The sequence below is a fragment of the Copadichromis virginalis genome, linkage group LG4 (genome assembly GCF_057382275.1).
Source record: "Copadichromis virginalis isolate Kocher_CV1m ecotype Utaka linkage group LG4, C_Virginalis_male_GT1.1, whole genome shotgun sequence".
Lineage (NCBI taxonomy): Eukaryota > Metazoa > Chordata > Actinopteri > Cichliformes > Cichlidae > Copadichromis > Copadichromis virginalis.
Window position 1 is genome coordinate 6,158,783 of NC_140621.1, and position 26,654 is coordinate 6,185,436.

A 26,654-nucleotide genomic window follows, 5' to 3' on the forward strand; every position below is an offset into this window, starting at 1 on the left:
TGGATGTTTGTATCTGTGTGTGCCTGTATGTCTGTGTCTATATGTCAGGTTGGGTATCAGACGCCACCTCTCTGGGGACACCTCAGGCCCTCCAAGGTTTGGAGGCCTATCTCCACCCACCACCACTTTCCCTGCCAGTGGCGGACTCCCTCAGGTGTCGGTGCGTTGGTGGTTCTTTGTGTCTGGGGGTGGGCGTCCGGGTACACCAGCTCACTCCTTGGCGGCCGCTTATCAGGGCCTGGAGCCTGGGGCTCGCTCGGGCCACTTCGGAGGTGGGGTGCCCCCGGCCTCTCAGCCTGGGGCTCGGTCACTCAGGCACAGCTGGCTGCCGGCGGAGCTCACGGGCGCGTCACTGCAACTCCCCCTGGCTTCTGCTCCGCGGCTGCTGAGTGAGCCCTTATCTGGGACTCTCCTCAGCTCTTACTGGGACAGTGGCGCGGCTGCCCCTCTGTTGGTCTTCCTTGGTCTCTTGTGTTCTGGGGGCCTCTGGATGTCTGGAGTTTTGATCTCCTCCATACCTGCTTCATACCCTGGAGGACGGGGCTGTGGCTCCCCACACTCCCTAGCAGATCATTACATGGAGAAACCTTTGGAATGCAAGCATGCTGATCCACACAGGTATGCACACAGGTGTACACATGGGTATTCAGACGCGGACTACAGCTTTCTTGGCTGCTGCCTCAAAGCACATTGTGCGCTGTCTATCTTGCGTGCTGCACAATATCGTTTATTACTTAGTATCTACTGATATTTACTGCTAGCTAGTTTATTGTGATGGTGCTGTTTTTTTTTATTATGTTGCTCTTTGTTGTTTGCTTTCTCTTCTGTTTTTTTTCTCCATACAGGTGACCCAGGTGTTTTTTTTGTTGTTTGTTTTTTTTTTTTCTTTCTTCCCCCCTTTCTCACCGTCTCTTCTCCCCTTTGGTTTTCTTTCTCTCCCTCTCTTTCTTTCATTCTTTCTCCCTGTCCTATCCCCCAGTCATGTCTGTCCCGTTTGTAGGAACTGAAAATAAAATAAATTCATAATTATAATAAAGGTCAATCAAATGGACCAATATGGCAAGGCCATGATGATCCACTTGGTAAAATAAATCCGCTTGGCATCTTTCTTGGCCTTAAGACAACAATTCTGATGCTAAAGATCCAAACGGGACACAAAAAAAAAGGAAAAACATTTGTAACCGAAATGACAACCCTTTCTCTACTACTAGAAAAACTGCAGAGAGTGGCATCCATACACCTGACACACAACACCTCGAGAGGGACTCTAAACCTTCATCTTCAAATGCAAATACTAAGGTAATTTAATAATTTTCTGTGTTTTTAATAAACAACACAGGAAGAAAACATAGGCTTTAACAAACGTCTAAACTCAATCAGCATGTAATTATTAGATTAAACATTTCTGGTCTTTTGAACTGGAATTAAAAGTAAAGGTTTCAATTGTAATCTTGTTGGGATGATCTTTCAAGGTAAAATACATATTTCTTAGTCATTTTCACTTACTAAGACAAATTTGCCAAGATAATGTGAAACTTGTACTCTGACTTCATTAGTGAAATTGTAATGTAACTATCTGATGCCGCTCTATTTTAATAGTGACACTCTTTTGATAAACATTGAAAGTATTTAGATTTTTTTAGAATCTATATGTTGCAGGGGAATGAATCGGATGAATTCGCTAAGGTCCACACTGACAGTAGCAGCTCAGAAGAAAGATTTTTCACGTGTAGTTTCCGACAGCAGAAAACTTTCATAAATGAAAAAAGGAGTTACGATTTCAGGACTCACCTGTCATTGTGGGTGTGGTAGTTTGTGACGAAGAGAAACTGAAAGCAGAAGTCGTTTTAAAAGGAAGTGAGGTCTGCCATAAAGAGCTGAAAAGGCGACCCGTGGTTGCATAAAAAAGGAGGTCCTGCAGAAGATTCTAGTGCATGCAAAAGCTAGAATGCTATGGTTAAAAACAGCGATGCAAAGAAGACATTGTGTACTTTGATGCCACTGGAATTATAGAAAGAAAAGGAGTGTTGGAATGAAAGGTCATCAGAAACCCATCCAAAGGTGCATCTCTTCCTGTTGCCACACATGTCACGCATGACCACACGCCCCTAAGACATTCTTGCAGGCCTTTCATACTGATGTGGTAAGAGTAGTGATGTGACGTTCTGTATCGAGGCTTTGAAGCTTGTGTCAAGTAATGGAGAGGGCGTTTCCGCGATGCGCATATCAAGGCTTGCTTCATTTATGGGAGGAGTTGAAAATGATGACGTCTGAAGCCTCGCTGCCCGGCTGTACCATGTGACTGGTTCATGAAGTGGTTTGAACTTTGCCGCGAGCTATGACAGAGATATAAACAATGTTCAGACTTCATTCAAAATGTGGGTGTTTGATGGAGAGTTGCGGTTAGTGAGAGTTTGGAGACAGGTTTATGAGAGAAAGTCAAGAGAGAATGGAGCAAGCTAAGAAGAGGAGGATGTCCTCCCTTGTGTGGAAGCATTTTGATCTTATTCCTCCTAACAAGGTATGTAAATTTCTACAGAAGATGTATTTTCATAATACTGATGGTGCAATACAATTTATGTTAAGCGGCTTTACTTTTGTACAAGGTGAAGTGTTTGCTATGTGCCAGGGAGCTGGGATATAACAACAACACCTCATCCATGCTTAGGCAGTACAGAGCTTTGCATGAGAATAAGGGGAACACCGATTGTGGAGCAAGACCAGGTGAGCCATCAAATGTCATGATAATACAGCATGCAGTAATGTTACTAAATGATATAACAATATTATACAGCTGTAATAAGTTACATGTGTGATATTTATATTTGTGCTTTGTCTTTATTGTCTTTCCCCAGCAGAACAATCTCAAATAGATGAAGACCCGGGCCCTATTTCAGGAAGCCGGTTTAGTGGAAAAACTGAGTAAGTATACCCTGAGTTAACGAAAACTCTGGGTTTTCGGTTTCACAAAGCGAGTTCAGATGAAGCCTCAGTGAGTCACTATGACGACACACTCCGTGAAGCTAACCTGCCCCCTAGCAGGTTTACTACAACTAACCCTGACTGTCTCCGTCTCTTTGTCGGAAACCTGACTGTAGGAAGTGTCAGACATGGCGTGCCACTTCCTTGAAGAGCCAGTAGATCTTGAAGCCCAAATTCTCCGCAGAGCTCTCCGCCGGGAGAGCGTGATTAGAGCGCGTATGGACATTTTATCATTACCTGATGATTTCCTGTGCGAACGTTACCGTTTCTCAGCACAATCAACAAGTTATTTGGATAACATCCTCAGGCCATATATTGCGCATGCGCTCAGTCCATTACATATTCTTTGTACCGCACTCAGTTTCTTTGCAAACGGGAGCTTTCTGTACAATATTGGTGACGCTGAGCACGTTTCCAAGGCTACCGTCTGTCGGGCAGTCAGGAATGTCACAGTTGCACTGAAACGTCTCCTGTACTCGTTTGTGGTGTTCCCCGGTCATAGACCCACAAGATTTATCAAAGAGGGATTCCACAAAATTGCAGGTATCAGGATGAACAAAACTCAATGCATGATGTGGTGATACGTGAACTACCACTCAAATGGTACATAAATTTCCAGGGTTCCCAGGCGTGATTGGCTGTATAGAGGGCACCCACATTCCAATCATTGCACCCTCAGCAAATGAAGGAGACTATGTGAACAGGAAGTCCTTCCACAGCATCAATGTACAGGTACATAATTCCCTGTAGCATTTCACACCAACAAGTGATGGCATCATGGTAATGGATGCTAATATGTGTTCTCTGCACTGTGTAGATCATATGTGATGCTGCCAACATCATCACAAATGTGGAAGCCAAGTGGCCAGGCTCTGTACATGACTCACGAATCTTCCGGGAATGTACACTGAGCACCAAATTTGGACATGGTGGGTCGAAGTTACTGTGAAATATACAGAGACCAATTGCCACAGGGACGTTTGCACTGACATGTATTCTTCTGTCCCAGGAGAGTTCACTGGCCACCTGCTTGGTGATAGGGGGTACCCATGTCTACCCTATTTGCTCACCCCTTACCCTGACCCTGAACCGGGCCCACAGCAGCGTTATAATCTGGCCCATTGCAGGACACGGGCCAGAGTTGAAATGACCACCGGCTCCAGTGCCTTCGTAGACTCAGGGTCACCCCAGAAAGGGCATGTGACATTATTGTGGCATGTGTGATTCTTCACAACATTGCCACGATTAGAGGTGAACACTGTCCAGCTGAACCAGACATCAGCAGTGATCCACACGATGAACATCCTGACCCACCCACGAATGTACAGGATGGAAGAGCAGTCAGAGACACCATATGCCACAACCATTTCCTGTGACCCGTCACCCCAACATGTCACGAGACAAATACACAGATACTGTGGTCAACTGGCTTTATTGGTCACCCTGTATGTCCTGTACACAAAGAATAAATGCGTATATTAGTATGTTGTACAAACACTGACATGATTCGTCCATCTATGATCACTCCACCCACCCTTAACTGTTGTTCCAGCAGTACAATCTCCAGCTTCGACTTCTGGATCTGCAGCTGGAGGTGCACCATTTCCATGTCGCACTTCTGTATCTTCCTGGCCAGATATGTTTTATACAGCTGCTTTACAGGGAGCTATTGCAACAAAGGACATAGCATTGGCATCCATAGTACATGCCTACTTAGGTTGGTTGTAAATCAGTGCTGAACAACCCACTGTGGAAAGCTTCGTTGTAGGAGTGGCTGGACCCTCTTCCTCTTCATTTCCAGCATCACTCTGCCGGGGACATAGTAAGTCCATGGTGTCATCATAGTACCACATTGTAGTCAGTTGTTATATTTTCCACTGTACGCTGTATACCTCATAGTGTGGCTCTGTTGCGGCCTCCTCTGTAGCAGCTGTCACTGTGTCGTCATCATGTGCCTGTGGTGGAGACATTTAACAACATTGCTGTTCTACTGTTGACACATGTAGTCTGTGGAGTATTACGAGTACTCACAACTGCATGTCAGTCTGGCTCAACAGGGGGCTGCACCAGATGCAGTACACCATCACCATCAACTGGAAGAATATGGGGTTCATACAGGTCACTCATGACTTATGTGGGTGCAAATGGCAATTACCAGACATACCAATCACCATACACCTCATTGTCAGTATGCTCTCAGAGACAACCGACACTGAGGGAAGGCAAAATCAGTAGGTGTTAGGGTGGAAACGCTTTTATGAGTTTTATGTTGCATTACAGTATATGTTCATATGTTACTCTTATTGGGAAAAGTACGAAATGTACTGCTCGCTCTGTCTCTGGGAACAGGGAGCTCACCCTGTGAGAGGTTAACACACACACACACACACACACACACGTATGCAGAATTAAAGGACACTGCTGTGCTCTTAATAAAGACAAACTACTGCAGCTCGGTGTGTGTGGGTCTCTCCCTGAGCCCTCACCCGTGCAGCACGTTAACAGTCTCCAAGTGTCTCAGTGTTGTTTATTCACCTAACTGTTTGATAACTGTCATTCTCTGACAGTAGGACAATAACTTCACTACGACATAGTTCATTTTGGTCAAGGTGACTGTGAAGAATGGATGTATGCACGCCATGTATTGTTTTGGATTTACCCCTTATGTAGGCACTTGTGCCCTGTGGGGTTATTGCCACAGAGGATGTCCCCGCAGAGATGCCTTCAGCCACAGGGCGCCCACTGTTTTGGCTGAGGGCCAACTGCTCAGCCTCTGAGTGGTGGTGGTGGAGGACCCCCACCTGTTTTTCGGGCCTCCGCTTTTTTTCTGTTGGCTGTGACGGCACACATTTGGGCATACAGAGTAGGCAAATGTGTACTTGTAATGTGCTCAGATAATTTCAATAAGTGCTCACAGAAAGGAAATTAATGTAGCCTCTAACTGCAATTGATTTACATAGGACAAACAGACCAAGCACTATGGCTCATAATACAATTACACCTCACCTGTTTGGACTATATTTTTATACTTCATTTTTACTTGCTGCCAGGTACGTTTGGGGCCTGTTGGGTTGCACCTGCGCTCACATCACATCACAACATAAAATGTATGACATAGGCAATGACATGACATATACTGAGATGACGTGTTAAATGGGTGGTGATCCCTAGATCAATGTTTAGATTAACACTCACGCATTGACTCTGTCGGTTATGTTTTGCCATGCATGCTCCCTTTCTTTTGCAGCTGCGGCTGTGTTACTTTTTTTCCTGCATGATGTGCATGCTGTCGGCATATGCTGCCATCAGAATTTCCACCTTAAGCGCTGTGAAATACGTCGACCGCGCCTTCTTTCCCTCCGTCTCCATGGTGACTCGCTCAATCTGTGCTCCACTAATCGAGGCTTTATGTATCCTCGTGCGCGCGCTTGACTTGGGGTTGTAGCAACTCCGCGTTGATTGAACTAATTGTTATCAGCCTTTCTGAAACCGAATATTCCGAGTTGGACAGTTCGGGGTTACTCAACCCTGAGTATCGTTTTTCACTCTGAGTTTTCTAAACCGGCTTCCTGAAATAGGGCCCCGGTTAGCATGGTGATCGAGGACTCCCAGCCATTTAGCATTGTGGAGGACAAAGGATTTAAAAGGTTTGTTAAATCATTAAATCCTAGCTATGTTCTCCCCACTAAAAAGGCCAGAAAAGCAATGAAAATTTGGTTTTTACAGAATAAAATGTGAACAGGCAGGACTGTAGCTGTCCATACCTCAACGTTACAAAAGCACAACTACTGTCCATACCCCAACCACACCTCACAGTAAATGATCATTTCCATTTTAAGCATTTCCAAATAATCATTTTCCATACTGCCAGTATAAATATACACAGTATACTGCCATCACTACAATATAGATGTTTTACACACTCCTTTTGTTGTTGACATTTACAGGCTGTGTGCAAAAGGCCACACTCTTCAAATTCACGCCAACTAATATTTTTACGTCCAGTAGGTGTCCTACTAGAGCACATGAAGCTTCAAGACGCTTTGCGCTGGGGTGAACCAATTGGCTTCATCTGCCCATCACTAGGTAAGAGCTTTTGGAGATCGGGCCTACAACAGGCCTGTCATGTTCAAGTGTGGTGGATCACTAGTACTCCTCCGATCTATTTCCCTAATATTCTGCAGAACAAGTCTTGAGGATCTGCTGCATAAGTTATTCACTGGCCAGCATTCATCACAGACATTTAACATTCCCTTTCTTCATTGCTGTTTGAGCCATGTCATGAAAAATACCAAGGACCTTTGTTAAAAAACAAAAACAAAAACAAAAAACAAAAAACAAAAAAATCTTTTCAGACCATTAGAAGAATAACAAACACTTTGATGGCAAAAGATTTAAGGTCAAAATGACCCCGGGACAACACAAAGACAACCTGACTTTCAGTGCTTTAAGCTCACAATTATTCATTCAAAAATTGTATCTGTTATAGTAAAGAGAGTCCATTGTTTCCTGTAAAAACCTTTGAACAGCTCAAACAACATGATATTGTTCAAAAGCTCTCTTTTTAATATCTACATTTATGTGTCGTGTGTTGTTGTCATACATGACTGAGAATTGACACGTCTGCCTTTGAAGGATGAGAGCCAGGAACAAGTAGCTGATAGTCAGAAAATTGCAACATACATGGCTAATAAAGTGTCAGTCACAGTATGGAAAGGAGATTTATGTGCCTTCAAAGTAGATGCAATTGTGAATGCAGCTAATGAAAGTCCACATGGGAAGACTTGCAAAGGCACCGTCTGCCACTGGAGGACGTAATATCCAAGCAGAGAGTGGGGTCTTCATTGCCAAAAATGGCAAAAGACAGGACAAGTAGCAGTCACCACAGCAGGGAAACTACCTTGCATGAAGCCTATTCATTTGGTAGGCCCATGTCTGCAGAATGACCCAACAGTGCACATGATATCCATTGCAAAGAAACTTTTAAGAAAAGGAATTTTAAACATTATGAAATGTGCAAAAGAGCTCAAATTTGGTTCTGTTTAGAGATGGTAAATTCGATTCTTTTTACTGAATCGAGTTTGAATGAGTCACTCACCAAAATGAATAGTTTTTTTAAGTCACTGCGTCAGTTGCCCAGAGTGCAAAAAAATTTACATTTTCACTCAAACTTAATTTGTTTCTCTTTTCATGTATATCCTACTGCTAAGATGAGTGATGAAAAAGAACAACAACTATTTTTATAGAGCAAAAAAAAAATAAGATTTCTAAAGGGAACATTTATTTTATTTATTTTTATTTTATTAGTATTTTCCTCAAATGTCCATCCATCCATTCGCTACCGCTTATCCTTTTCAGGGTCGCGGGGGGTGCTGGAGCCAATCCCAGCTGTCATAGGGCGAGAGGCGGGGTACACCCTGGACAGGTCGCCAGTCTGTCGCAGGGCTAACACACAGGGACAGACAACCATTCATACTCACATTCACTCGCACATTCACACCTAGTGGCAATTTGGATTATCCAATTAACCTATCCCCACAAACTGCATGTCTTTGGACGGTGGGAGGAAGCCGGAGTACCCAGAGGGAACCCACGCAAACACGGGGAGAACATGCAAACTCCACACAGAAAGACCCCGGCCTGATGGTGGAATTGAACTCAGGACCTTCTTGCTGTGCGGCAACAGTGCTAACCACCGTGCCACCGTGCTGCCTCTCTGTCCAAAATGTGAACATTTCGAGGAGTGAAAGAAGCCATCTATGTCCACTGTGAGCGACCATCTTTGAACAGAGGCGGTGGCTTACGACACCAACTCTCTGCCATCTATAATCCAGTTTTGAGATCCCTTCCCAGACGCCTTAACGCCCACTCACATCCTGGGCCATCTGACCTCAGGAATTCGCATGATAAGGTGGGGCCAGGTTTCACAATGAACATACCCGAAACTCTGGCTGATTGGGACCCACGCCCAGTTTCCCACCTTGGCTCAGGCGATTAGAGGATCATCAGGGGGTCCTTTTGTCCCTCTGTGGGGGGGTCACTCCCACTAGGCTTATATCTGGGACTCTCCACCATTTGACCTAAGAACTGAAGAAGCTTCTCGGATGAGAGGTGAAACACATTCAAGCAACTTAAAGAAGTCCAGACGCTTTTCTTTGCAAGCTCCTTTGACTACGATGACCTGGGTGACTGAGAACCTTCACAGACATTTTTAACACAACAGATGGTCGCAAATAACATTCAGCCCTTTAGAAAATACACGCAGCAGTGATACTTCTAAAACCAGTCGCACAGACCCGCTCCGTCTTTTCAACACCGGTTAATTGTTTGAAATTGTTCAGGATTGCAAAAGCCCACTGCGGGTATCATTTAATTGTTGTGATTCCTTAGGAAGACAAAAGATAGGTGCATCACTTAGTTGTTGAGAGTACCATGCGAACATGGGCCCAACCTATTGTTTAAAGTGGTCTGTATCGGCTCTTTTTGTAATTACTTAGGAAAAGGTAAAAGGGGCAGGTGTAGTAGTCGGGCGGGGATTGTCAACCTATTGTCTGAAGTATCGGCTCGTTTGTAATTCCTTGAGAAGACAATAGCCCTGAAGGGTCTCATTTAAATTAGTTGGAGACATACCTTCTTTTCGGAAACACCCATCCTATATAAAACACGCTCAGAGCCCGAAACCCTTAGCCATTTATGTGTCAAGATCCGCTGCGGAGCACACCATTTTCTTTGAGATCATCAACACTAACATCGTTCTTTATAACATGGACATCGTAAACGGCAAGTAAAACAAAACCTATTATAGTATTTTCAAAGGTGTTATGTTAACATATTATAGGATATTTAAACTATTTTTCTTCCTAAAACAAAAGCTTAATTTTTAGGAGTTCGGGAGAACGGCACAGGACCAGTTTCTTTAGAAACGGGCGCTTTTACAGCTGGAACGAGTTCTCTAACAGGCACAAGGTGTGTACAGAATTACGGGTTTTTTAAACGTACGATTGTTTTAAATTATGTAATAACAGCGTTTTTCTTTGATTTGTTACAGGCTTAACAAATTGAGCAGGAAAACATTCAGACACCGCGAACACAGAGCCCAACCTTACATCAGGTGTGTATAGTTGTGTATTTAAAAAAAAAAAAAAAAGTTTTAAACAATTACAAATGTTCTAAGACAGACCGTTTTACACATACAGAACCACGCCAGAGAACCGTGTGTCGAGAAGCAGGACTGTCCAGAATAACGCACATAAATTAGATAAAAAGAGAGAGAGGGAGACACGTTTATTCTGTTTGAAATGGGTAAATGTATGAATGTTTTAACATATGTCTATCTTCACAGACTGCAGAACAGTACCCCTCCTCACAATGATCAGGACGATCCCTGACGTTTTTGGAACGTTTAAGCAACATCGATCTCCCAGAACAACAAAAACCTGGAGATTTGTGCAACAGTGGAGAGTCACAACTGATCTTCATCAGCGGACCTGCAACTAGTGATGTGCGGATCGATCCTGAAATATCGATTCCTCCGATACCAGTCATTTATGTTCTAGAATCGATTCTCACATTAAAATATGGATATTTTAGTAATCTAGGGTAAATTTGTAGTTTATCATTAACAGAAACACAGTGGAAAGAAACTATAACATTCAGATTTTCTACATTCAAAGGAACTACTTCCTCTCCCGCCTTTCATAGTCATGTGCGAAATACGGCTGTATAAATGTCTTGCAGCCCCTTGGCGTGCGCACTCAGAACAATGGCTGAGCGTAATTGTGCGGACGTATTTTACCTCCACAAACAGCTGAGATGTGGTTTGCGATACATTTGGCAAAAAAGTGAGGGTTTTGTGGCCATACTTGCCAACCTTGAGACCTCAGAATTAGGAAGACATTCAAAAGGGCTGTTGGGGGGGGGGATAAATAAATTTTACAGTGTTTATTTATCGGAGAAAATACGTTAAATGTCACCATTATTATTGGCCGGCCCGGAAACAGCGGGGGTGTCCAAATTCAGAGGATGCTTCCACCTGAGGACCGGCCTTCGTGGTCTAAAGAAAGCCGTCACGAGCTCCCTCGGTGGAGTGAAACTCTGCCGTCTGCTCCTTGCTATCTAAAATATAACAGGGCGCTGGCGTAAACTCTCGACCGTCTCACACTTTGTTTAGTTAGTTTTCTGTTTAACGTTTATTAATCCCTCCCACACAGCTGAATAAAGTTAAATTTAATTTAATCTAATAACTTTAATTTCAGCCAAACCGATTTACTCACGAACAAATAAAACACTGAAAAAGCCAAACAATAGCATTTTTAAGTTCTCAATGACTTATATATCATGTTTAACCCGAGTAGCGAAAGACAAGGGGGTTTGAAAACGATGTGTCGCTCGGCTCAGATATTTAAAGTTTACACAGCTACATTCTGAAACCTGAAGATATGTTAAAAGTTTTTTTGCGACCCAGAAAGAGAAATAAGAGTACACTGAAAAAAATATGTTGTTGGATTTACTTAATTCAATGGTGGACATTTGTTGCACACAGATGTTTTGCTTTGGCAGCAACTTAAACAATTGAGTTAAATTAACACAATTTATTCATGTTCAATAAACCTGTGCAATTTGTGTTGATAAAATGTGACTTAAACATGTTTTGATGAAGTAATTTGAGCTCTTGGAATATTTTAATCCTTCACAATTTTCTCACGTTATCCCAACACGATTCAATAACTTTTACCCAATACTACTTGGTCACTTAAATACTACATGTTATCTTCAAATTACATTTTGCTATTATATTCTAGTATCAAATACACAATTTTCAAATGGAGGCCTTATAACAGATTGTATTGTTCTCTTCCAAGATGGTTGCTGGCATCCACCAGTAACCTTTCAAAACAACATGTCTAATTTCACTGCAGTAGGTAAAGAATTAAACTGACATTACTCCTCTACTGAATCTATATAAATCAACAGTTAAATAATGTCAGTTCTTCCGTGTTCTCTGGAATCAATCGCAGCAAAGAAATTAGACTGTTTCTTTTGAAAAATGTTGGGAAAGAACAATACAAAACATTCTATTTAAGGCCTCTAACATCAAGATTCAGTTAAACAACAATTATAACTAAACAATTTGAGGTAATGTTAGTTTCCATTAACATTAAATTAGGTTACTGAATTGGCAAACACCTTCCTATTAACACTACCCATTTTACCCCAATAACTAAAGAAATTAGCACTTGCAGGTCAAAACCTTTATTCAAGAGACGCAAAAATAACATTGATACAGTGACTGTCAAAAATTACAGCACTGATCATACTGTGACATCTTGGTTCAAAACAGCACACTTAGAAATATTCAACGTTCTTTACTTCAACTGAATGAAACTGAAAATACCATTTCACACGACCCATATGGGATATTTAGACTGTATAACTGTTCACGCTACATCTCTTCACTAGTAAAAGAAAGAAAAAATACAAAGAGAAATTTAAAAATGCTGCCAAACAGACAAACAGAACTTGTACAGAGCAAAAGGAAAAACAAACAACAACAAAAAACAGCTCGTCCTCATGGCAGTTGCAGAGTATATAAAAATGAACCCTGCGATCCGTTCCTGGAATTGAGCTTCAAAAATGCAGCAGAACAAGTGTGAGATTTAAATGTCCTCTCACCTAGAGCTGGTCACCTCACATGCATAACAGTGAGCTTCGTTGCAGGAGCAGTTTTGTCTTAGTTGTGAGCTTTTCTTGAGAGCTGAGTTGTATCCAACTCCATTACCACCCATTGAATCACCTCAAAAGTGTAGCAGAGTTGTGATGGGTAACTCATGTTGAAGGAATAAAAAAGGTCCAAACAGCATGGCTACTGCAAAGGTCACGTTATCCAGATCTTGAAGAACAACATCAGAAAAGTCATTGCCTGGCGCATCCTCTGGAGACAGATGTTCATTGTGGTTTTCTCAATCTGTGCAGTGGCCTCAGTCAAGTCCTGGTTAAACACAAAACATTTCTTTAAGATTCCTTTTTAAACTCATCTCTTTTGAATCTACCAGTTCTAATGTTAGAGTAATTTAAACCAATGCAAGCAACATAGTAAATAGCTATAGCCAAAGAGTGGCCTGCCATGCTGCCATTCATGGTCTAACAGAGTTTCTAAGAGAGGGTGAAAAACATAATAATTTCAAATGCTTTACATTAGTTTTTGTTAGAAAGACACCGGCCCATCAGAAATCCAGGCTATGTCACTCAGAAGATGTTAGAATTTAGACTTTCAGCCCCACAATTTGGTTAGCTGTTGGTCAGTTGGTCTTTTTTTTTTTTTTTTTCAAACAAAAGCTAATGTAAATACTGGTGGGATTTTCCTTTGTTCATTAGAATGACAAATTTAAAGTTTTTTCACACTGATGTGACCCCTAATACAGGGGTGGGGGTGGGGCCTCAAGGGCCGGTGGCCGAGTTCACTACCAGGCCTCATGTGAACTTCAAATTATTAAAGAGGACTACTGGTCCTAACCAGTCCAATGAGGATCAAGTGGATAACTAAATGCATTTTTAAAGGTTGCAAATCCACAATCTACTCATAAAACACTCACCATGAACTCCTGCACCAAGATGTTGCAATTGTCTTTCACACAGATGCGGAGCACTTTGATGAGGGACTCCGAGCATTAATGTCATCCTTGACTATTATAACAAAGAAAACAGAGATTTGTGAACTTTTCAGTAGCACAGAAGAAAATGATCCCAGACAAAAACTCTTGACTTTTTAAACCAGTCAACATGCAACACCAGCATCTACAAAGCAATATCAAAAGTTCCTGTTTGACATCAACTTTATGGATATATAGTTTCCAGAACATTTATTTTTAAAAAAAGATAAATTTTTCTCAGTGGGCCAGTAAATGCATGACGAAAATTATGGCATCCTTTTAGTGGAATCATTACTCACAGGTAATAGTTGACTGTTTCAATGGATGTAGCATAAAAATTTTACTGACCTAATGCAATACATATACACTTTGTAGTTAAAGAATTTTAAAGTTCTTACTGTCATAATGGCAGCTACATCCTTTAGCTTTGTGCCCTGTTCCCCCGATCACTTTGCAAACACTTTCAGCAGACTGTCAGAGAGAAACTCAGCTCCGTCAGAAACCTTGACTGTAAAGGCATGGTTGGGATGCACTGGAATGCTGCATTTTATCTGAAATGACATAAAATTATTTTGAAATAACAGCAGGCACTGTGCTTGGTTAATCAGTAATGTTTTGTTGAATAAAAACTGTGTTTCCAGATCTTATGGGATTAAAAAAAATCCAAAGATGTTTGTTTCTGATTTGCAACCCAACAACCCACAAGTTACAACCTCATTTCAGTTCAAGTGTGCATTAATGCGAGTCCAGTAATCACCTTTCTGGCAATACATACAGGTATAAGTTAAACCTATGGCAGATTTTGGATTTCTCAGTTGTATTAATAGGGTGGTCTATTTGAGTATGCATGCACCTAATAATTATAAAAAACCCATTATAATTAAGTTACAGAAACGAAAATAGAATATACTTTCTTACCATAACACCTTGAACCCACAATCCATCAGCTGACTCCTGGCGAAATGCAGAATAGAGGTCGTCTCTCAATGTGCAGCAAAAAAAACAAAAACAAAAACAAAAGGACAGCAGGTGAGGGCAGGAGGGGTAGGGATGTAAGCTAGCATAATGCCACTGATGATATTAGCTAAAGCTGTTCAATGTCCAAAATCTCACTAACACCATGGTGCAGTAAATACACAATGTAACTGAAGAGTCAGTTGGCAAATCTATTCACACAGAAAACCAAATTATGTTATGAGTGCCTCGTAATTAGGTTTAATGTGATATTACGGCTCTTGTGCCAAAGACAAATTCAAATGAAAAAGCGCCAATTCTTTGATAACAGATAAAACAGCAAATAAGCTAACGGCTCTTTTTTAGCATGTTACATGGCGACACTCTAGACGTTTAACTACATTTGGCTGAAATATGGTAAATATTAATTCAAAAAATCAAGACATACCAAAAACGTAGAGTTGGCTGCTCGACTTGACTGAGATGGATGCCTTTTTTAAACCACGATCCAAAGCCCGCGAGATGAAATCACGCGTGGTTTCACGAGATTTAACGTTGCTATCTTATTGACTTACTTCACCTGAACATGATATGAACAATTTAATACACCCTTTCTGCATATCATGTAGTTTTTACACTATATAGTTACATTTAACTTTAAAACATGAGGCAATTGTGTTAAATACATGCAAGATGCTTACATAAATCCAAGAGATGGCCAGTCCCTTTTTTTCAGTGTAATATTAAAACTAAGTAGCTGCCGCCATTGTTGGAAACTGGAATTGGCTGGGCCGCGCTATAAATTCTACATATGGTTTTTCAATTTTGTTGCCTGGGTGGAAAATCGGGAGAAATTCGGGATTCTCCCAGAAAAATCAGGAGGGTTGGCATGTATGGTTGTGGCAACATCATTAACCTTGTCAAACACCTCAAGTAAATCATATCACAGAATATGACGAGCATATGTTGAGATGAACTGAAGAGGAAGACAGGGACAGGTGACGTCTCTCACGGAGTCCTTTAGTGCTGCAGGCAGGCAAGGTGTTCAAATAGCGCACAACTTCAGTTTTTTTTTTTATTTCTATATGATGAACTCTACATTATTAAGTGCTAAGAACAAGAAATCTGATGACCTGTAATCATTATGAGATATTTGAGATACAATAAATAAAATGAGTTTTTGTACAAAGTATCGGATCAGTATTGTCGATACCACCCTGAATATTACTTTGTATTGGATCGGAAGGGAAATCAGTGGTATCGCACATCACTACCTGCAACACCCCCGAGTGAGTGGCTGCCTCCTGATTTCTCTGATGTTTTTGAGTACAGTATATCAGATTTCGATCTAGTTCATATACCCACCACCCCAGAATGTGTCAGAAATGGCGATGATTCACACATAGATTTTGAAGAAAACTGTATAACAGACTCAAATATCTGCGGCGTATGATGCTTACATGAACGTTGCAGACGCTCAGCCTGCTGAACAGACCCATTCTGCTTCAAAAGACGATATACTGTCTTTGATCGATGCTAAACTCAGTCAACATCAACAAGCAGTACAGGAGGGCTTACAAGAAATAGCAGCTAAACTCAACCAACATCAAGAAGCAGCACAGGGCGACTTGCAAGAAATAGCAGGTGCTCTAACTAGTACCCGGCCGGTGATAAACAATACCTGGGGTTTATTAGATCATTAGTACCAGCTGACTTTTAAAATCCACACCATGGACCCACCCCGTAAATTATTCAAACACAATGATGGTACCTCCACTCGAGCTAAATTGTTTGACTTTGAGGCTTATAACCAGTGGGCTGCGCAAATAGTAAACAAAATGCCAAGTTTTGCATGCAAGACTTAGTAGTGCAGCTGCATCATCCTCACCTGATACACGTCCTAGTCAGACTGTTCCTATGCCTGCTATTGCTGCTAGGGCTATTGTCGTTAATAATGCTGATTGTACACCCATTGTTGCACGGGCTGCGGTTGTTACTGATGCTAACCGTACTGCGGCTGCTGCTGGTGATTTTGCGTCTGATGCACAATCTAGCTGGGTTACCTCTGCTGCTGCAGTTGCTATTGAGTATTTTACCGCTTCTACTAATACTTCAGCCACACACACACACACTGCTGCTGCAACACCACACCCCCCCTCAATCATTGCAAATTTCTCACAAACAGATACTGCAGTAATCGAGCCCGTTGTGCAGTCTGGGTCTGGCAGTCGCTCTTACCCACACATTAGAGCGATACCTAATTTTAATGCTCGCGAATTGCGTGAGCGCCTTGATTTTAAGGGTGTAAGTCTCGATCATCCAGAACAAGTACCTGCGCAAGTGCTTAGCCAATGTGGTAGACAGAGCTGTGGCTGGATCTCAACAGGGCAGCGTTCTAAACGTGGTCCTGCGTGGCCCCTCGCTGGCTTCAGATGTTCAGGCTGTTTTAAACGCTGATGATCAGTATGATCCGGATCTGTTCCTCGAATCAAATTGCACAAGTTATGCAGAGTAATGATAAATCTATCAGTGATGATGAATTAGAGTTTATTGTCACGGTAGCTCAGAACAGTAGTTGTGGGGCTCACTTAAGACTGGCACAAATCCCTTATGATGAGATTCTCTCAAAGAAAGGCAGACATTTATACACACCAAACAACACACACAACAATTTGTGCTTCTCCTCATGCATAGCACATTCATTAAACTCATCAGCCTCTGAGCGAGAAAAACTTGCTACAGCCATGCGACACACAGCAAGTATCATTCTCTGATGTCGGCAAATTTGAGAACCACTTCAACATTAAGATTGTAATCTATTACCACACAGTAGGGCGTAAACGCCTGGAATGTTTTTTCACACATGAAGAGCCAAACACAAACGCGTTGATGATGTATCTCCATAATCAACATTACCACCTGATTTTAAACCCGGCCGCTTTTCTTGGGGCATCCTATGTTTGTAATTTCTGTTACAGTACATATAATACCCCATTACAGCACAGCTGTAAACATAGATGTAACACATGTTACACACTCTGCCAACACCACACGGGTCCCACAGTGAAATGCAGTGACTGTAAACGCATCTGCAAATCACAACACTGTTACCAGCAACACAAAATACCAGAATTAAAACACAACATGATCCCCTGTGATAATATGAAACATTGCATGCACTGCGGCACCACATATAGAGAATCCAAGAAATTGCCACACAAATGTGTGCAGCCTAGATGCGAGCACTGCCGCGAGCCTAAATTAGCCGGAGACTCCGATCATCAGTGTTCATACAGCCTGTTGAAAAACAGAAGCCTAGCGATAAATATATTTTATATGATTTTGACACGAGAAACCACAACGGTAAACATGAGGCTAAGTTTGTGTGCGCGTCTGATCTGAAGGGCAATAAGTTCACATTTAATACATTAAAGTGTGTGGAGGCGTTCGTGCAGCATTAGAGAGGCCCAAGGTTTTGTGGGTACACTTTCATAGCACATAATGAATCTGGCTTTGATAACTACATACTCCTGGAGTACTTTGTCAGACAGAGCATAACACGTAGTGTCATAATGAGCGGCAGCCGTGTGATTTTGATGACCTGGACTATGACCAGCGGTGGATTGATTCGTTCAGCTTTTTGCCCATGGGCCTTGCCAAAATACCCTCTGCTTTAGGTCTTCATGACCTGCAGAAGGGCCATTTCCCACACAGGTTTAATACGAGGGATAATGAGCATTGTGTGGGCCCGTACCCAGACCCCTCCTTCTACGGCTATGAGCACATGTCTGAAAGCGATAAGGTGCGATTCATGGAATGGTACCAGGAGGCTTCACAGAATCCCTTTGATTTTCTGGCTGAACTCAGGCATTACTGTGTTAACGATGTTGATGTCCTGCGTAAAGCATGCAGCATATATCGTGACACTCTACTGGGTTGTACACATGTTGATCCATTCACGTATACCACCTTGGCTGCATTTAGTATGGGTGTGTATAAAACGCGGTTTCTGCCTAGAGACGCGCTCGCTCTCACGTATGACGGGGCATACGTTGAGCAGAATAAGACATTTTCTAACGTCTATCAAATGGCTTCAATAAGTGTCCCACACCACCAACAAAGTGGTAAAACATGCTCTCAGAGGAGGCGAACAGAGGGTTGGACCGTATTTTGTGGACGGTTTTGACCCCACAAGTAATACAGCTTATGAATTTGAAGGATGTTTTCATCACAGCTCTGTTAAATGCTACCCCAAGAGTGAAGTTAATCCTGTCAGCAAAGCATCCTATGGACTGCTGCATCGCATGTTTTGTGACAAAGTAGATACACTGAGCTCACAACACAGTTTGAGCGTAATAGTGATGTGGGAATGGGAATGGGCTGCCTTGAAGCAGAGAGACCCCCGCAGTTCGGGCTTTCATGCGCAGATACAGAAAGCCAGAACGCCTGAATCCCCGAGACGCCCTTTTTGGCAGTCGCACAAATGCTCTAAAGCTGTACCACAAGACTGCTTGTGATGAAAAAAATATTTTATCATGACTTCAGCAGTCTCTATCCCACAGTGCAGTCTTAAAACGAGTATCCTGTAGGACACCCTCAAGTCATTTACACCAACTTTGACAAGCTAGAAAATTATTTCGGCTTTGTTAAATGCTCAGTACTCCCCCCAAGGGTTTTTTTCACCCTGTCCTACCCTACAGGTGCCACGGCAAATTGATGTTTCCACTCTGCAAGATGTGTGCTGAAGACCAGAACCAGCATACTGCATGCGGGCACAGTGACAGTGAGCGGGTGTTGAAAGGCACTTGGGTCTCATTTGAGCTTGAAAAAGCTGTTGAGAAGGGATACAGGGTTCTTTCTATTGATGAGGTGTGGCACTTCCCCAACAAGACTGACACATTGTTTAAAGACTATGTGAAAGCCTTCCTAAAAGTAAAACAGGAGGCCTTGGGGTATCCTGAACACGTGAAGACACCTGACGAACAGCAGAAGTACATAGACGAGTATTATGAGAAGGAGGGAATAATGCTAGACCCATCCAAGATTTGTGTAAATTAAGCTATTCGTAACTGTAACAAGCTGTTGCTAAACTCGTTATGGGGTCGTTTCAGCATGAGGTCAAACATGGCATCATCTGAGCTCATTACAGACTCTTCCAGATTTAGCCAGCTAATGTTCAGTGACCAGTACGACGTGCGTCAGTTTTGTTTCATCTCTGACGACGTCGCAATGGTGCAGAGGGCGCCACGCTGATGGTAGAGCTTCCTGTGTGAAAGACGTTAATGTCTTTGTCGGGGCCATGACCACTGCACACGCCAGACTCATGCTGTATGATTTGCTAGACAACTTGCAGCAGCGCGTGCTGTATTGTGACACAGTGTCATTTTCACGGCACGCCCTGGTGAGTGGATGCCTCCTCTAGGGCAGTTTCTGGGGGATCTCACAAGTGAATTAGATTGTGGAGAGGGTGGTGTGGAGGATTACATAGCGGAATTTGTTTTCGGTGGGCCAAAATGCTTCGCGTATCACACATCGCTGGGCAAGACCCAGGTCAAATGTAAAGGCGTGACACTGAATGCATCAAACTCTAAAGTTGTCACCCACGACTCCTTGAAAGGTTTAGTCCACAAGTTTGTAGCCAATCAGACATCAGACGCACACCTAGTTGCCGTGTCTGATAGCATCAGACGCGATAAAAAGAAGCTTCATTTTAAGAATGAAACAGTTGTGAAAAAAGTTAGTCGTTTAGAATAAGCGCCATGTGCTCCCAGACTTTACAACCCTACCTTATGGATTTTAAATTAGAACAGGGGTTTGACGCCCGGTTGCAGCACCCGTTCAGCGGTCCCAGTAACTGCAGCAAGACTTTTTTTTGTTAAAAGCGCAATTGAAGACTCTTCCAGGATTATATCACACAGCATTGATAACATAGTGTATATATACACTCATGCTGGCAGCCACTATATGACCAGCTTCTTAAGATAAGAGACAAACTTTGTTAACGGTATACCTGAATCTCTTGCTGATGACACCCTTCTGCCAGAACAATTTGTTAATTATAGACTGTGCTGAACGATGCCGCTAACAATTTAGAAGTACAAAATGTGTTCACAAAGTATGTGCATCATAGGAATTTGAGTTGTATATATCTAGTTCAGAATTTGTTTATTCAAGGAAAATCCAGTACAACCATTTCTTGAACACCAACTACCTAATATTGTTAAAAAATCTGAGAGTTAAATATCAGGTTATGCTTTTAGGTAGACAAATGTTTCCTGGTAATACTAAATATTTTATAGAGTCGTTTAATGATGCCACATCCACAACATACGGGTATCTTTTAATAGACTACAAAGCTAAGACCCAGGACTATATAAGACTCAGAACAAATTTACTATCAGACCATCCGGTTGTTTACATTCCAAAACAAAAATCAGCAAAGAGGTGAAAGGATGTCATCATGCATGCGGAGGAATCTGTCTCTGTTGAAGATGATATACAGGGCTCCCCCTACTCTACGCGGAGCTATTATTAGTAACTCAAACATGGATTTCATCAATGCGCTGTGTGAGATAGCCTTTAACGTATTGCATGGTAACATTCCACTGACCAATCAGCAGTACAAACAGCTAAAAAAGAAAACAATCAGACTGATTGCTGACAAAAAGATCAAAACTTTGAAAAAGAGAAAGACAATCAACCAATCTGGAGGGTTTTTACTGCCGTTATTAGGGGCTGCAATCCCTTTCATAAGCAGTCTGATAGCAAACAGGTGAAAATGGAACATGTGCAAAAGATGTTTTTGGTACCCCAACACCAGTTGGACTTAATAAAACAGCAGCAGCATCAGACAACAGGCTCAGAACGAGTTGGACAAGGAGATGTTACAAGTGTTACAAGATTCTGACATAGATGTGTCTGAGAAGGCTAAAAAAATACGGCGATATTCTCCAAAGACACCTCACGCTTGTGAGACAAGGTGCTCGTGAAAAGAATGTATTGTCTTTATCACTACCTGAACAATTTAACAGGCAACCCCAGTTGGCGGACACATCGCCTGTTCATGGTGATGCAGGGGTGAGGGATCTTGTTGCGGAGAATGTTTTAACACACATACCTAAAAGGAGTAGGAGGAATGCAGAACTTATTCTGTCAGTGGTGAGCCGTTCGCCAGACTTGATCTCTTACAATGACAAAATCGTTATTGATTAACACCATCCCTGGTTCACACATTTATGATCTAATTAAAGCAGTCACAACCACACACACCTTCTGAGGGTTTGAGACCCATCGGTTGGTCAGAGTTTTTGAAAGCTGTCTCAGATTTAAACGTACCGTTATCAGCCATATCCAACACAGGCATACGTAAGACCATAGCCATGTATAAAACCGATCACACACTGGCTGAAGACCCTGGTTTTTTTAAAAAACACACAAAAAAAAAAAAAAAAAAAAAAAAAAAGAACACCCCTGGCGGACCGCTGCGACATAGTACACTAAAAAAAATAAAGAATAAAAAAAAAACAAATTAAAGGGGGGGTCCTGTAGAGTGGTTGGATTTTTGAATTCAAGCTTTTTCTTATCACAGCTGAAATTGTTTTTCTGCATATTCCAAAAATCTATTATGCTCCTTAGGTCAGTGAAAGTGTGTTGCTATAATATTTTGAGTGAGAGTGAGTGAGTGAGAGATTCTGCAAACTGGCTATTAATTTCCAAGATGTCACAGGTTTGACAACTACAAAGCCATGTTCACTTGTGAACTGGTTAGTGCAGGCAACATTTCTGTGAATTTTAGTTTCTTCAAATAACAGTCTTAATAATTTATGTACTTTTTAAAATGAGATATCCATCACAGTACATAAATGCAGATGACAGCTGTCTGTATTTGCTCGATCCTTAAAGAAATTCTCTGGAGCAGGAAGAGTCTGACCATGCAACCAAAAGATTCCGGTAATTATGCATTATTACCTGTATATTATGATAACAATATTAGGTACTCTGTAATGTCACTAGAAACGTGACAGGACCAAGGGCTGAATCTAAAGCGAATCAGGTGCTTTCAAACTGCGTAACACAGACTGTGCTCTAATATAATTTTTTTTCAATTAGTAGCTTAATAAACTACACTACAGCAGAAAAATAAAGATGAATAAATAATTGTTAGAACACAGAATGTCATCTTACATTGATTACAAAGAAGGATTAGCATGTGAATAGTGGACTGGCATGTTTATGGAGGACACACATTTTAACACAAGATGTGTTTTTTGGGATTTAAATGTGTCTGACATATTGTTGTCTTTTGTTGCAGACACCAAGTGTTGAGATCCTGTCTCAACCTACAGACCAAGAAGTGAGTGACACACACTTCATTCTTCCAACAGGTTACACATTATTTTTCAAGTATGTGTGTCAGTTGGGCCTAGTGCATAAATGAAATGCCCTGTGATTGTATTAAAACAATCAGTTTGAGTGAAGGTTTCTCAATGTAAACATTACTTGTTTGTGAATATCTTAGCAGAAAGAAATTGGCTATACCATTTGTTAGTCCAAACTTTCCCTTAAAGCATCAAATTGATCTTTATTCTGACCAAATTTGATATTTTTGTCCTATTTGTCACCTAACCTCGCGCTGATTGGTTTATATGATTGGATTTCTTGGGAAATGGATTGCTTTACATCAGTGTTGAGAGCTTTTTTGACAACAGCAGGAGAAGTTAGAAGTCAGGAACATGGACTCCATGTGTAAGAGCCAAAGTCAATGTTTATGTTTTTCCTTTTTGTTTTGGTGGCACAGGTGTATAGCTTTACCTGCGTCTCAGGTGATGGTATGTGGGTGTGGTCACAGTCTATTTACCTGATGTCGGTGTTCGCAGCAGGTGTGTTGGGTGAGTGGTTTGTGGGCAAACTTTTCTGTTGACCGTCATTTTTTGGCACACCAGTTAATCCATGCGCTAGTTGTAAATTGATTGAAAGCGCAAATGTTTGTTTTTGTTTTGTTCTTAAAATAAATGCGCAAAGTACAAGTACGACTCATTATGGATTATTGGAGGCGCGTCACAGGGACACAACCAACTCAGCCGGCCGCGGCTTTATTTACGGATGAAAGTCGCAACACCATGTTCAGTCGTCATGTATTCATAAGAACATTCCGTATTCACATTATTAACTAGAATATTGTCTTTCTTACTTTCGCATTTGTTGTTTCGCAGATGTTTTTTGTTTCCATTTATGACAGCTGGGAAGGTGAGAAGCAAGTGGACAAATGATGAAGTGAAGGCTGTTGAGCGGCACACGTTTCATTTCATAAGCTGCAAAGTACCAGGTAAAAAAGGTATGTGACTCCTGCCTTCAAGCAGAGCCGGCAGCTCTGAAAGGCAGAGACTGGGTTGCCGTAAAGTACTACATCAACAACAGGATGATAGCATTAAAAAGAAAAATGAATAGATAGCACTATGAAATGCAGGTTCAGGTGGAATGCTGTATCAGTTAAAATTAACTTTACTTTCATTTAATTTTAAATTTGTCTTTAAGTCTATTGCATTGGTCGTAAGTTGCTCAGTCCTTTCCTGGGTCTGTTTTTAGTTTAAACAAGCAAGAGAGCCCTAGCCAAAATCTCAACACATGGGCGTGTTACTGGACGCATAGGTCACACTTTGTGATTCCCATGCCTCTAGGACCTTCGGAAAAGCATGTACCCATTTGTCACATGTTTGTCATTCATACTGATATATCATGAAAACAGGTATGCGTCTGTGCGTGTTGGTGTCCAGGGCCCTGTTTCAGGAAGCCGGTTTGGAAAACTCAGAGTGAAAAACGACACTCACGGTTGAGTAACCCCGAACTGTCCAACTCGGAATATTCCGTTCCAGAAAGGCTGATAACAATTAGTTCAATCAAGGCGGAGTTGCTTTAACCCCAAGTGAAGCGCGTGGACGAGGATACATAAAGCCCTGATAAGCGGAGCACAGATTAAGCGAGTCACCATGGAGACGGAGGGAAAGAAGGCGCGGGCGACGTATTTCACAGCGCTCGAGGCGGAAATTCTGATGGCAGCATATGCCGACAGCATGCACATCATGCAGAAAAAAAGCAACACAGCCGCAGCTGCAAAGGAAAGGGAGCATGCATGGCAAAACATAGCCGACAGAGTCAATGCGTGAGTGGTAATGTAAACATTGATCTAGGGATTCCCACCCATTTAACACGTCATGTCATTATATGTTACCCCATTTGTCCTGTGCTACATATTAATATGTGATGTGATGTGAGCGCAGGTGCAACCCAACAGGCCCCAAATGTACCTGGCAGCAAGTAAAAATGAAATACAAGAACATAGTCCAAACAGTTGAGGTGTAATTGTATCATGAGCCATAGTGCTTGGTCTGTGTGTCCTATGTAGATCAATTGCAGTTAGAGGCCACAGTAATTTCCCCTCTGTGAGCACTTATTGAAACTATCTGAGCACATTACAAGTACATACTTGCTTACTCTGTATGCTCAAATGTGGCCCGTTATAGCCAACAGAAAAAAAGCGGAGGCCCGGAAAACAGGTGGGGGTCCTCCACCACCACCACTCACAGAGGCTGAGCAGTTGGCCCTCAGCCAAAACAGTGGGCGCCCTGTGGCTGAAGGCATCTCTGCGGGGACATCCTCTGAGTCAATAACCCCGCAAGACACAAGTGCCTACATAAGGGGTAAATCCAAAACAATACATGGCGTGCACACATCCATTCTGCACAGTCACCATGACCAAAATGAACTATGTCGCAGTGCAGTTACTGTCCTACTGACAGAGAATGACAGTCATCAAACAGTTAGGTGAATAGACAACACTGAGACACTTGGGAACTGTTAACGTGCTGCACGGGTGAGGGCCCAGGGAGAGACTCACACACACCGAGCTGCAGTGGTACGTCTTTATTATGTGCATAGCGGTGTCCGTTAATTTTGCATACATGCGTGTGTGTGTGTTAACCTCCCACAGGGTGAGCTCCCTGTTCCCAGAGACAGAGCGAGTAGTACATTCCGTACCCTCCCCAATGAGTGTAACATATGAACATATACCTCAATGCAACATAGAGCTCAAAGGCGTTCCCACCCTGACACCTACTGATTGTGCCTTCCCTCAGTGTCGGTTGTCTCCGAGAGCATACTGACAATGAGGTGTATGGTGATTGGTATGTCTGGTAATTGCCATTTGCGCCCACATAAGTCATGAGTGACCTGTATGAACCCCATATTCTTCCAGTTGACGGTGATGGTGTACTGCATCTGGTGCAGCCCCCTGTTGAGCCAGACCGACATGCAGTTGTGAGTACTCGTAATACTCCACAGACTACATGTGTCAACAGTGGAACAGCAATGTTGTTAAATGTCTCCACCACAGGCACATGATGACGACACAGTGACAGCTGCTACAGAGGAGGCCGCATCAGTGCCACACTATGAGGTATACAGTGTACAGTGGAAAATATAACAACTGACTACAATGTGGCACTATGATGACACCATGGACCTACTATGTCCCCGGCAGAGTGATGCTGCAAATGAGGAGGAAGAGGGTCCAGCCACTCCTACAACGAAGCTTTCCGCAGTGGGTTGTCCAGCACACATTCACAACCAACCTCAGTAGGCATGTACTATGGATGCCAATGCTATGTCCTTTGTTGCAATAGCTCCCTGTGAAGCAGCTGTATAAGACATATCTGGCCAGGAGGATAAGGAAGTGTGATATGGAAATGGTGCACCTCCAGCTGCAGATCCAGAAGTCGAAGCTGGAGATTGTACTGCTGGAACAACAGTTAAGGGTGGGTGGAGTGATCATAGATGGACGAATCATGTCAGTGTTTGTACAACATACTAATATACGCATTTATTCTTTGTGTACAGGACATACAGGGTGAGCAATAAAACAAGTTGACCACAGTATCTGTGTATTTGTCTCGTGACATGTTGGGTTGCCGGGTCACAGGAAATGGTTGTGGCATATGGTGTCTCTGACTGCTCGCCCATCCTGTACGTTCGTGGGTGGGTCAGGATGTTCATCATGTGGATCACTGCTGTCGT

The 26,654-nt window shown here is 42.3% G+C and overlaps 1 protein-coding gene and 2 long non-coding RNA genes across 3 annotated transcripts; 2 read left to right on the forward strand and 1 right to left on the reverse strand.

The window, feature by feature from the left end:
• The first annotated feature begins 3,511 nt into the window (after positions 1 to 3,511).
• On the forward strand, positions 3,512 to 4,130 carry LOC146710680 (uncharacterized). Its single transcript, XR_014919997.1, has 3 exons — positions 3,512 to 3,714; positions 3,800 to 3,911; positions 3,992 to 4,130. It is a non-coding gene; the product is annotated as an uncharacterized LOC146710680 (long non-coding RNA).
• Positions 4,131 to 12,218: 8,088 nt separating this feature from the next.
• Positions 12,219 to 15,312, reverse strand: LOC146710681 (uncharacterized). The gene is made up of 5 exons (XR_014919995.1): positions 15,034 to 15,312; positions 14,550 to 14,585; positions 14,030 to 14,182; positions 13,575 to 13,665; positions 12,219 to 12,970 (listed from the first exon to the last, which is right to left on the reverse strand). It is a non-coding gene; the product is annotated as an uncharacterized LOC146710681 (long non-coding RNA).
• Positions 15,313 to 24,505: 9,193 nt separating this feature from the next.
• On the forward strand, positions 24,506 to 26,498 carry LOC146710682 (uncharacterized). Its single transcript, XM_085455331.1, has 8 exons — positions 24,506 to 24,744; positions 24,863 to 24,940; positions 25,113 to 25,282; positions 25,837 to 25,898; positions 25,975 to 26,037; positions 26,122 to 26,181; positions 26,264 to 26,395; positions 26,478 to 26,498. The coding sequence occupies exons 1-8, from the start codon at positions 24,572 to 24,574 to the stop codon at positions 26,496 to 26,498; spliced, it is 759 nt and encodes a 252-aa protein (XP_085311457.1). The 5' UTR covers positions 24,506 to 24,571.
• The last annotated feature ends 156 nt before the right edge of the window (positions 26,499 to 26,654 follow it).

Bases quoted from the DNA above. Each gene is read 5' to 3' on its own strand.
- LOC146710682 (XM_085455331.1), top strand. From the start codon at position 24,572: ATGGAGACGGAGGGAAAGAAGGCGCGGGCGACGTATTTCACAGCGCTC. The intron at 25,283-25,836 runs GTAAATCCAAAA...ATATTCTTCCAG, and splicing joins CACAAGTGCCTACATAAGGG to TTGACGGTGATGGTGTACTG. The intron at 25,899-25,974 runs GTGAGTACTCGT...TCTCCACCACAG, and splicing joins AGCCAGACCGACATGCAGTT to GCACATGATGACGACACAGT.